The 13,300-nt window shown below is 37.3% G+C and overlaps 1 protein-coding gene across 3 annotated transcripts in view; it reads left to right on the plus strand.

The window, feature by feature from the left end:
- Positions 1-12,963, plus strand: part of IFT74 (intraflagellar transport 74) — a 63,639-nt gene extending 50,676 nt beyond the window's left edge. For 2 of the 3 annotated variants that reach the window (XM_074953482.1, XM_074953483.1), the window contains exons 17-20: positions 2,373-2,536; positions 3,521-3,646; positions 8,826-8,886; positions 12,186-12,963. In XM_074953482.1, coding sequence (XP_074809583.1) covers positions 2,373-2,536; positions 3,521-3,646; positions 8,826-8,886; positions 12,186-12,301 — 467 coding nt within the window. In that variant the 3' untranslated portion in view covers positions 12,302-12,963. Of the gene's footprint in view, positions 1-2,372; positions 2,537-3,520; positions 3,647-8,825; positions 8,887-10,746; positions 11,005-12,185 lie in introns of those variants that run through there. The other variant, XM_074953484.1, reaches the window with a different exon arrangement.
- The last annotated feature ends 337 nt before the right edge of the window (positions 12,964-13,300 follow it).

The following is a 13,300-nucleotide window of genomic DNA, read 5'->3' on the forward strand; positions in this document are numbered from 1 at the left end:
TACTCATATGCATAAAGTTAAGACTGTATTAACATTAGACATGAGAGTAAAAGTTTTCAGGAATCAGGCCTATATTTTCTAAAAGCAGAGGTGATTTTTTTTTTCTTGTGGTTTAGTGATAGAGATCTGTTTAATTCTTTATTTGTGCTGTTTTGTGGTGGTGTTGTCATAATCTAAACCTTTGCCAATATCATTACTGATTGAGCAGGGTTTTCCTTGTTGTATTACTGAAAGGAAGCTGCAATAATCATAAATCATTTTGTTTGGTGACTACTACAGCCTGTACTTGGTACCAATTTTCAAAATAGGCTTGCGTTGTGACTGCAAAATATGTACTGTATCTGCAAAGAAGTAATTGCTGTGCACAAAATATGATGTTAGTTGCCTGTTTTCCGTGTGCCTCTGGATATTTTGTAACAAATTTATTTGCAAATATGTATTTTGCAGTCACAACATAGGTGTCTATTTTGAAAAATTAGCCCTTGCACTATATGGGCAAGATATGAAATATATTTTTTCTTATGAGCATTTTAACTAAACATATTTATTGTTTTTGTTTTACATTACAGTAACACCATAAAGGTGCTAGATGTTGTAGGGACATTGTATGAAAACAAAGTTTCTTTCTTGAAAAAGTTTATAGTCCACAATTTAATCAAATAAATTTAAACTATTTATAAAGAAAATTCTTGGAACTGGGAACCACAATAAAAGTTCCATAATAAACATAATAGGGACTCTTTTTTTTTTTTTTAAAGTATAATGATTGTACAGTTCCCCCCCAGTTGGAGTGCTTCCCAAACCTTGAATTATAGTACAGTCGTCTGCAAAATTCTTCCATTGGGATTAAAATGTGGATTTCCAGATTTTCTTGCCGCCTCAAAGATATAAAAGGCCATCAGCAGAGTCCTTTTTCAAAAAACAAAAAAGGAAACTACAGAGAGTAAACAAATGTGCTGATGGCATAGTTTTCCAGAAACATTTTCCTGGGTCAAAGCAGTTTTGGTCTCAGACTTTGCTACTGTATGTACACTGCCTGCTAAACTCTGCAACTTAATGCATATCAGAAGGAACTGGGCTGCATCCTCTTCCTGTCTTTTCCCCTAGAGAAGTTTTTAGTATTTATTTGTGTGTGTGTGTGAGTGAATATATATATATATATATATATGTGGAGAGAGAGAGTGAGTGCATAAACTTTACCTTCTCCAAACAGTTTCTTCCTTTTTCTCTAGAAAGTGTGCTTGGATAGGAATACTCCTTAGCTGTCTACTCCAGCATTATCAGCATACTGATATTGCATTACAGGAATCTTTTCCCAACGTTTTTAGGGTTTTTTGATTACTTTTATCCACCAAAAATGAATTTTAGTTGGTCCTGTATCTATTTTTATTTTTAATTAAAAGCAAAAATCTTACATACGCATTTCCATTTTAAGAAAATGCAAAACTACTTCTACAGATATTTTCATCTAATGATTGTAAGCAGTTCATGTTTTAAAGGTTGTTTTTAATAATCATTTATAGCGTTTAGTGCTAAGTATGTGATTAAGCAAGTTCCCAATCTACCTTCTCTACACCATTCATTATTTTGTATACCATTGTCATGTCCCCTCTTATTCATCTCCTCTCTAAAGTAAACAGTCCCTTACATCTCTCTTCATTTGAGACTTTTTTCCCATGGCTCTGATCCTTCTGCTCACACATATTTGAATCCCCTCTAATTCTGTTTTATCCTTTTTGAGGTGTGATGATCAGAACTGAACACAGTATTCCAGTGCATTATGATCTTTTCAGCCGTGACATATACCAATTTTTATTAGTCCAAGGCTTTGGAATGGTTCCTCATTTATAAAGCCAGTGTCCAGGGCCAATTTGACCCTAAATTTAGTATTCTAAAAACAAGACTCTTTCAAAAATGAAAACAAATATTTATATGATTTAAAAAATTGAGTGGAAACAGTTTAAAAATAAACAGATAGGCACCTGTATTGTTTGCAACCAACGTTTTGTACTAATGTGCTGGTACAGTGAAACCTGAAATTGACAAGGAAGTAAATATTAACAAAAGCAGAATGGAATTACCACCCTGTAGTATCCCAGATCACCACTGTGTTTCCTTAGACTTAGACTCTCTAGTCTTCAGTATCTGTAATAATTGTATAATATCTTTTGACAAATGGCACTGTATGTTGGGCCAAATCCTGATTACTTTATTCTCATGAATAGTCCCTTGGTATTAGTGTGAATAAGGCAAGCAGGATTTGGCTGGCACATTGTGTAGTGGAAAACTGGGAGTTAAATCTTTGTGCATTGGCTAATACTATCATGAAGAAAAGTTACTGTTGCTTATAACATTTGTTCCCTATGTTCCAGATAGTCAAAGACTGCGAATGGACCTGCAGAAAATGGAATTGTTGGAGGGTAAGATGGTTGATGAACAGGCTTCTCTCAAAGAAAAAATTGAACAGATGACAAAGGACTTGGAGATGTACAATAATTTGCCGGCTCTGAAAGCATCAGGAGAAGAGAAGAAAAAGGTGATAACAGCAGTATCTGGTAGCATTACCTAGATTACTTATATTGTAAGTTCTTTGGGAAGAGAACACCTTTCTGTTCTGTGTTTGTACAGCACCTAGCACAATGGAGCCCTAGATCGTGACTGAGACTCTTAGGTGGTACCACAATACAAATAATAATAATAGTAATTAATAATAACATTGCCTGTGTTCAGAACTCAGCCATTAATATTCGAAGGCTGATATTTGTCATGCTATGTTCAGACAGTCTGGTTTATATCTTTGTTTTCAAAACAGTGTTGGGAAGTAATTTGTTTGAAGGCTTGAAGCAAATGACACAAAATTCACCGTTATATTTGACATAGTAATAATAATAATAATACCTAACTCTTATTTAGCTCTTTTCATCAATAGATCTCAAATTGCTTTACCAATGAGGTTAGTATCATTATCCCCAATTTACAGATGGGGAAGTTGTGGCACAGAGAGTTGAAGTGACTAGTCCCCACTCACTTAACAGGCCATTGGCAGAATCAAGAATAGAGCCCAGGTCTCCTGAGCTTCAGGCCAGTGCTCTGTTCAGTGTAATTCCATGCTGTCATGACCTCGTTTCTAGAATTAATACGAAAGAGACTGTGGACATTTGTGCCTCATTTCACATCACCAAGTATGCATTTTAATGGCTACATCTTGTTCACAGGTATTAAATGCAATTTCTCATGCTAAGTATTGGTGTAGTTTTTGTGATATTTGTAGAACAAGTTCTGAATACCTTCTTGTTTAGGGGGTGGAAAAAGAAAGTAGCTCCTGGAAAGTTAAATTGAAAACAGTCGAACAGTTGGGACCACCAGTCCATAGTAAATTCGAATGAATTCCTGTGGGAGAGTAGGAGATCACTATGATGATGAATATATTAGAAATTCTTAGATTCAAAGGAATTGGCAGTTTTAATGGAAGCGCAATGCCTTAAGGCCAGTTTGATCCATTTTGCTTTTCTTCCTCTAGAAACTCCATGAGGAGAAAGAAAGGTTGGTAAAACGTAGAGATGCCTTCAAGAAAATAATGGAACAACTGAATGCAGAGTATGAAACACTAAAGACACAACTTGAGGAGAATGAGACCCATTCCCAGGTATAGTTCAAAATAGGTGTCTCTTCAGTTGTTTCATTCCAGGTCTTGAGTTTCTCAAATACATGAAACCATATTTGAATGAATCGGTTAGGGTTTTTTAGAGGAATGCATAGACTCTGGAGTAAGTTTTCAAAGCTGCGTATTGGAATTCCATGCCCAAATCCTCTAGTTTGTTCAACTGGATGTTAACAAACCCCCATCCCCCAATCAATCTATTGAAAGCCAACGATTTCAAGCTTGTTGAGACCAGTCTTATGTCAAAAATTTGCAAGCTTGTTGAGACCAGTCTTATGTCAAAAATTTGCAAATCCTTTGTTAAATACTCATTTTGATTTTGTTCAAAGTCCTCATTTTTCCTCTCCAGCCTTCCTGGTGCTACTGCAGGAGCTCAGGATCAGGGTTGGTTTGTCTCAGGGCTGGACTGGCAGGTGCAGAGTCCTGGGCTGGGGAAAACATGGCAATATGTTTTCCCCAGCCTATAAAATACTGAGCAATTTAGAGAGGAGAGATAAAAGTTCTTGTAAGGGGCATCCTCCCCTTTTAACTTATAGAAAATACCAACCTTTTGGAACAATTTATTGCACTCCAAAGGCAAAAACACTAAATCACACTTAAGAAATATTTTTAGGATCCTAGGATAAACATTGTAATTGTTTAGCAGTACCAAGGATGAACCCCATCAGCCATAATGGGACATGCTGTTTCTGAGAGCAAGTATCCTAGGAGTGTTCTAGCCTAGGGAGAAGGCAAAGGCTCAGTTTTATGTAGTATCTTTTAGTTAATAAAAATAGACTTGAGGAAGGATGAATTTTTGATTTTGTAATGAGTATGTAGCTTGTGTTTGTACCTGAGTTGAAACTCCACCAGTTTATGCCTCTCTTTAGTAAAATCCCTCTTCCAACCAACTACTCTTGTGTAGTCTTTCATTGACAAACCACCAGAGAAAGAAGCATGTACTTCATGCTATAAAACAACTGTACTTTGGACAGTCTAGACCGTCATCTGGTCATCTTTTGCATTTATGTATTTGTACTGTGGGGGCTGCATAATTAGAATGTAAGCTCTTGTGGCAGAGAACATGTCTTTTATGTTTTGTATGTTGGCAACATTTAAAATGTGCTGATGATCAGAAACATTACTCTGCGCTTTTTTTAACCTCTTTTTACTCAATAGATGTTCTCCTCACCTGTAGTCAGACTCACAATTTGTTATTACTTTTTTCTTCTGTTAGCATTTTAGAGCCAACACAGATACAGGATAATGATCTAGATTCCTCTCCACCTGCATTCCAAACAGAAATTTTTATTTGGTACAAATATTGGGTCAAATCCTATGGTTCTTTCTTAGATTATAGTCTTGCCCGATTGAAGACTTTAGGATTAAAAATATTTTAATTAAAACCAAATTTGAACCCAGGATTATAAACACAAAAGGCTAGTGCATTAAAATTGTTTGCATTTCTTAAATTTTCCCATCTTTTTCTTTTTGGGGTGTGTTCTTGTATTTGGTTTGACCTGCCTTTTCAGAGGAATCTGAAGAATAGAGACATGCAATGTTAGTTTATTTAAAGTCCTGTGATTCTTCTGATCTGTATTTCAGTGCAATATGGTATCTGTAGCTATCGTAGTTGCCTTTTGCCTTCTGACATAAAGCCTAATAAACATAGGCATAACATTATCACTTGAGGGTCATTCCCATTTAATATCTGTATCCTAGGCTGAATGAGCTCAAATGTTGAGGAGAATAGAATAAGGTTACTACTATGTTCAGAAGAACCTTTTAAACAATCAGCGTAACCATTCAAAATTTTTTTTATGAAACATTGTTTTTTAAATGAAAGTGGAGAAACTACAGAAATCGAACTGGCAAAAGGTAACTCTTTTGCTTTGAAATGCAGTTTATAAGCCCTCTCACCTACATGCCTCCAGTTTCCATCCAGGACACACCACACGATCCATTGGCTACAGCCAAGCTCTAAGATACAACCGTATTTGCTCCAATCCCTCAGACAGAGACAAACACCTACAAGATCTCTATCAAGCATTCTTAAAACTACAATAACCACCTGCTGAAGTGAAAAAACAGATTGACAGAGCCAGAAGAGTACCCAGAAATCACCTACTACAGGACAGGCCCAACAAAGAAAATAACAGAACGCCACTAGCTTTCACCTTCAGCCCCGAACTAAAACCTCTCCAGCGTATCATCAAAGATCTACAACCTATCCTGAAAAATGATCCCTCACTCCCCCAGATCTTGGGAGACAGACCAGTCCTTGCTTACAGACAGCCCCCCAACTTGAAGCAAATACTCTCCAGCAACCACACAACAAAAACAGTAACCCAGGAACCTATCCTTGCAACAAAGCCCAATGCCAATTCTGTCCACATATTTATTCAAGTGACACCATCATAGGACCTAATCACATTAGCCACACCATCAGGGGCTCGTTCACATGCACATCTACCAATGTGATATGTGCCAGCAATGCCCCTCTGCCATGTACATTGGCCAAACTGGACCGTCTCTGCGCAAAGGAATAAATGGACACAAATCTGACGTCAGGAATCATAACCTTCAAAAACCGGTAGGAGAACACTTCTGCCTCTCTGGCCACTCAGTAACCGACTTAAAGGTGGCAATTTTGCAACAGAAAAGCTTCAAAAACTGACTCCAACGAGAAACTGCTGAGCTTGAATTAATATGCAAACTAGATACCATTAACTTGGGTTTGAATAGAGACTGGGAGTGACTGGGTCATTACACATATTGAATCTATTTCCCCATGTTAAGTATCCTCACACCTTCTTGTCAACTTGATTATCACTACAAAAGTTTTTTTTCTCCTGCTGATAATAGCTCATCTTAATTAATTAGCCTCTTACACCACTTTTTCATGTTTTCATTTATATATCTTCTTACTATATGTTTCATTCTGTGCATCCGATGAAGTGGGCTGTAGCCCACGAAAGCTTATGCTCAAATAAATTTGTTAGTCTCTAAGGTGCCACAAGTACTCCTGTACTTTACTTTACTTTTTTTTGCTTTTCCTTCCCCTTCCTACAGGCCAGCAAGGTTTCTTTCCCCCACAATGACTTTCATATTCATTTTTTTATTTACATTGTGTTTCAAAAGTAGATCAGAAGGGAACAGGCTTTTAAACTCTCCACCAACTTGGAGTCTTCCAATATACATACTATATACAAATTTATCATTTTGGCAACAAGACCTTTACTGACTGTAGAGATAGGAGGAAGGAGGAAAACAGATCAGCTTTAAGAGAAAGAGGGAGAGACAAAGAGAGGATGAGAACTGATTTCTCTTCCAGCCACATTCTTATTGTGTTTTGGGGTTGTTGGGGGTGTGTGTGTGTTTTTGTTGTTTTGTTTTCCCCCACTTTCATGTAAATTTTTCTGCTTCAGCTTCAGGGATTAAGAAGCTGAGGTGTCATCTTTATTGTTGGGAAACAATTTAAATTCTGAATATATGAACTAATCAGAATAGGGAGAGTTGAATATATAAAGTAGAAATAACCATTCAGTGATTATGCAAATCTACAAACTCTTGTCTAGTGTCTGCCAACTAGTCAGAGCATGGGGCAGTATTCAAACTGAAACACTTTAATAGGACTACTCCTGGGTGCTGTTGAGTAAGGCTATCCGATCTCGTCCATATTGGTTATGTAATTTGCCCACTGACAACCAGTCAGGGTTCAGACAGCTGTTTAATTGGGGTAAAAGTGTGCAGCCATCAGTAACTGTACAGGATCCCTGCACTCTGATTAGCTGCAACTCTTCTGTTTCAGCATTATATATAAGAATGCTTATGTTCTTTTCCATCAATAAGAATTTCTCCTTCAACGTAATTATCATATTCTAAAGGAACTTAGCTTGAAGGAAAGTAAGATCCCAAGATGACTGATTAGCCATTTTGCCAGTCTGCATAGCTATTGATGTACAGAGTACATCCTTTTTATATATCAATCATACAGAAATGTAGACAGGCTTTATATGACTTGAGAGTTTTACCATTGATAAGATTGAAAACAGTGGCCTTAAAAGTGTTTTACTAAGTGGAGTTCATTGTACAAGAAGCTATATAAAAAAAGTGCTGATCATTTGCTTCAATCTCTATTATACAATATTTCAAATTCAGGTGCCTTTACTAGGTATATTGCATATTGCACACCCATAGTGGATGTGGTATGTAATTGATCACAAATATCTTTTTTCATAACTTACACAAACAGCAGAATTCATGTTTGCTTTGAACTAGGGATAAAAAGGATGTGGTATATGGATAGATTTTTTTTTCATTATAAAGATAATTTTGGTACAGGGTAGGGAAAGCTCTAACACAGCATCTATTTTCAATCATTCAGCACGATTTTCAACCTCAAACATATCAATATTGGTGGCTTTCCTTTAAAATTTGGTTTTAAAATGATGATTTTCAACATTTATTTTTAAAAATACCTTTTAAAAGGGTCTACATACCTTGAAACAACAAACCTTGAATAGTAGCATCAGAAAAACAATTTAATATTATAAAATTGTATTGTGAGGAATATAATATAATATCCACATTAGCTTCCTGTTGATGCTGAAAGTATTGAAGAAGTGCCAACATATAACCCACAGTCTTACAATCTTCTCACTACAGCTCTGCTCTTATCACAGCTTCTGGCATCAGACAGGAAACTCAGCTATGGAAATAAGGAAGTTTTTTCTGTACTGCTGTAGGGTCCAAGACAGTGTTGGGATATATCCCATCAGTGGTGATTTTTGCAAACATCATCTTTCAGTGATATGTAAAGATAAGAATTCATATCTTCCTCCCGGGTTCATCTTTTCTGTGACGCTTTTATGATTGTTCAGAGATGACAATCTCAAATCATCCAGTTTTTCATGTTCCGTACCAGTTATATTCAGTACTTTCATTTTTGTGCCAACAGCAGAGCAGTAGCTATGTGAGGGGTACATTTACATACATATATATTATGGGATATTTAAAAAATCCTTCCCAATTATTTATCGTCTAGTTTTCTTGTGTTGTAACCACAATCTTATCAGTTTGATAGAGTGTGAGGTATCGATAAGACAACTTTTTTTCCGTATAAATGCGTATGTGTCTGTTTTCATTTGTGGGTGTTCTTAACATTTTCTTTTTGTGTTTTCAGCTTACAAATTTGGAAAGGAAGTGGCAGCACCACGAGCAAAATAACTTTGTGATGAAAGAATGTATCCTTTTTTTTTTTTTTTTAAATGCTGACAATTAATATAGTATAGTAATTGACTAAAACCTTTTCCTCCCAAAAGCAAAGTCAATCAGGACAGTTTTACAGTGGGGTGGGGAAGGGGGATAAGGGGTCTTGCAAATGTTTGTTGGATGGGTAGACTCTTATATACAATGAAACCTGCAACTCATTAGGCAATCTCCAGCATTAAATGACTCCATATAGTCTTCCAAGCTTCCAGTATTTTTATTTGATCACTAAAAGACCAGCTGTACACAGCATATACTTTCTGCTGTACTCTTGGGTTTATCCCAGGGCATACTTTTCACCCATAGGTTTTCTTCAGTGATTATTCTTACACCAGCCCATTCTTATACTTAGCTTTCCAGCAAAGGCAATGATTTTTTTTTTTCAATGTATATAGCTCCATAACTATGCATGACATTTTACAGTATGTAAAACACAGCCAACAAAACCCACAAAGGGCCAAATATTGCTTTTAGGTGCTTGTTAAATGCAATGAGAGTTGCTTATGTGAGAGCAGAATTAGATCCCCACATATTGAGGAAAACTTCCCAAAAGCTAGTGGTAATGACACTTTCAAAGAACATTCATTGCAAAGAACTGCCATAAAATAGTTTAAAAACCTATTTAAAAACTAACAAAAGCATAGCCATTCTAAATGAGAGCTGACATTTTGTCCTTAACTTGCGCTACTGTCCCTAGTTATTGCAGAGATCTGAATAGTGCATAATCGTATATTAATTTTATTATCCAGGGACTAAAATGTTACTAAAGTAAACTCCCTTCTTACAAAATGACCTAAAAACAGTAGCACTGACAAATTAGGGATGCAGTGAGATCATTGTTATACCATTACAGCTCAAAATATTGTAGGTACATAGAAACTTCAGTACTAAATCAGACCAGTGGTCTAGTCCAGTGTCCTGTCTCAGATGGTGGACAATGCTAGATGTTTCAGAAGAAAGTACAAGAAAACCTGTAATGGACAATTATGTAATAACCTGCTCACAGGAGAAATTCCTTCCTAACCCATGTCAATTAGGACATGTCTACACTAGAAATGGTACAGCTGAAGCTGCGCTGCTGTAGCACTGTAGTGTAGACACTTAATACTACAGCTATGGAAGGAGTTTTTCCATTGTTGTAGTAAATTCACCTCTCCGAGAGGTGGTAGGTAGCTCAACGAAAAATTATTCTGTTGACTTAGTGGTGTCTACACTTAGGCTGGCTTAATTACATTGCACAAGGCATGAAATTTTTCACAGCCCTGAACAACATAGTTAATTTTAAGCCAACCTAACTTTGTAGTGTAGACCGGTCCTTTGTAGTTGACTTATGCCCCATTGCAAGAAAGCTTATATTCCATTTAAAAAAAATTTTTTATCCTATCTATTGTAACAGATCTCTTTAGTCAACTAGTGTCTAGTCCTTTTATTTAAATCCTCCTCGATCACAATTATACAATGAATTCCACAAATTGGTTGTCGTGTTTTATTTTTTTAAAAAGTCCTTGCTATCAAATTCAAATTATTGTGTGGAGAAAAATTGTGATTACCATTAAACTCAACTATTTTTTAAAAAACCTAATATGCAGTAAAATGATACCTCAGTGAACCATGTGCTTGCTTTCTGTTCTTGAATACAATCGATAAAGGATTAGTTTCCAATAAAGTTTAATTCTCCTTCATATACAAGATCTAAATATTATTAGTGATGACAATTACCTCTGCAGATGCCTACTGTGAAATTAAGTTCCCTACCACATGGCATTGGGTCCTATTTTTGTTTTCCCCTGTGCTTCCTGTTGTTCTTAGGATGTCCTCCTAAGCAGTAGAATCAGGTTGAACCCAGAAACCCCCAGACTCATAGAGGAGTGCCTGCTCTGCTCATGGGCAAAGGATATTATGATCTCCTGTACTGACAGGTGAGAGAACTTCTGCTGGTGGGCTTAGACCCAGAAGAGCCTCCCAGCACAACATGGCTGGTCATTCCCTGATCACATCCTGGGACTTCTTAGGCTAAGATCCAGAAGAGCCTCCTGTCATTACATGATTGGGTTTGGGATCCTTTCCTCCACAGGGATATTTTGTCAAGACAAGAAATCTTGGACCCTGACATCTTTAACCATCTGCCATGGAAGAAAGAAGCTAACTATCAGGAAACGTCCAAACGCAAAATTAAAAAAACCACACGCAAACCTCTAACTATAACCTTACTGCTAGAAACTGCTTCTAAGTCAGACAATATACCAAGTGTCCAAGCACAGATCCCAAAACAAAGAGGGATTGAGTTTCCTGTCTGCTCGGCCTGACAGAAAGAGAAGGAACAGTTGTCAGAATAGGGGCTTTTATATCCTTGGTTCTGGAATGCTGGGACATGCCCACCCTCCCACTACAGTTAACTGCTTTGAAATGGATTCACTCACCATGTGACAGTGAGTACAGGCACCCAGCATGGACCTGCAGAAGCAATACATATAGAGAATAAAAGATACTTCAGTAACTTTTCCAGCACATTTTGGACTTGTCTAAACAGTGCTCAGAACAGCTATGTAGATGTCCAGGCTTGAGCTGAAAGGATGGAGGGAGATGGGCTTCAGAACCTGAGCTCCAACCTGCGCTGCAATATCTACACAGCTGTTTTTAGCACCATAGCATGAGCCCAAGTCTGTTGACCTGGCCTCTGAGACTTGCTGCTTCTCACTGTGTAGACGCACCCTAAGCGGCTTGTGTGGACCCCGCTGGCACACACACAAAGTTCCTTAGTGCGCGTTAATGAAGTACTGTTTGAAACACTAGAGTCTAGAGGCTGCTGCTCACTGTAATGTACCTGTAATGCTCAATACACTAGTGGGCACTAGAATTTATATTCCTCTGCATGGGCCAACACACCTCATAGACGAGGGAGGGAGGGATAGCTCAGTGGTTTGAGCATTGGCCTGCTTAACCCAGGGTTGTGAGTTCAATCTTTGAGGGGGCCATTTAGGGATCTGGGGCAAAAATTGGGGATTGGCCCTGCTTTGAGTAGGGGGTTGGACTAGATGACCTCCTTAGGTCCCTTCCAACCCTGATATTCTGTGATTCTATGTAGCCCTTATTGTAATAAAATGGCTAACCTGTTAAAGCGGCGTAGTTCTTTAGATACAATTGGTGCTTTTCCATTATCTGCAAGCCTTGACAATTTTTCTAGAAGGAGACTTCTTGTAATATAATTCCCTTATGATCTCTAATTAGGTTAGTATTTTTCTTACCAGTTACTGTCCTTAACTCTTTTAATCAGTCATAGCAACAAAAAGTCAGGAGAGTGACTACCAGCCAGTAATGAAGAACGTGAGTAAGCAGATTGCAGAATATAACAAAACTCTCATAGAGGCTTTACAGAACACCAGGAACTGAACCCAGGCGCTTCCTTCCTGCTCCAGTGGACCAACAATAGGAGATGTCCACAAGCACCGTAGGACTCTGAACTGCTGAGCTGAAAGCTCAACAGTAGCACAGTAGGTGCATTCAAAAAATTCCTCCAAGTTCCTGAGAGAGTAGTGGTTTCAGCAGTTTTCTTCATTTTAAATATAGATAATATCTCTGAAAGCTTTAAAGCCAGAAAAGACATTTAAAGTGAGCCCACTGGATACGCACTCTGGATATGAAAATATAGTTTGCTCTACAAAGTTAACTATTTGGGGCCCAACCCTGCAATCCTTACTCAAGCAAAACCATTGGGGATCAGTACTGTAATCATTACTCAGGCAAACCACACATAGAAAAGAATGGGAATTTTGCCTCAGTCAGGACTGAACATTTGGCCCTTTGTTGTTGGTAAACAATTGTCTTAAACCTAATGAAGATAGCAGACCAGATCCTCAGCTGGTGTGAATCAGCATAGCTCTCCCACACCAGCCGAGGAAACAAAATGTAGGGCTAATGCATTTTAAGGCTCTTTCATTGTATTTTCATTTCTGTAAAAGACAATATAATTACTAGAGCGTCTCATTATTAAATGTGATATTTGGTTAAGGTTATTATATAAGGAGAAATGTATAGTGGAGATTCTAATAAAAACTTAGCTAAGGAAAGTTTTTTTTCTCCATGCTGACTTTGTGTAGTTTTATGTTTTTCACCAATAAAGAAATAAAAAACTAAAGTTATTCATAATTCTTCTTTTTCTGAAGATGATGTCTTGTAGGATTCTCTGTCTCAGGTTTCATGCCCCCCTGTCATGTCACAGCAACAAGCAGCTCCAATGTGATCAGAAGAATGTGTGAAATAGAGAATTCTATGTGGCTATATCTGTCAGTACTTTTTTAATCCTATTTTTACTGTTAAATTATTCTGTATGGTTTGGACTGAAGGCATTCCAGGATCCCTTAAAATAACAAAAACATTGCTGTTGTTACT

The sequence above is a fragment of the Natator depressus genome, chromosome 5 (assembly GCF_965152275.1).
Source record: "Natator depressus isolate rNatDep1 chromosome 5, rNatDep2.hap1, whole genome shotgun sequence".
Lineage (NCBI taxonomy): Eukaryota > Metazoa > Chordata > Testudines > Cheloniidae > Natator > Natator depressus.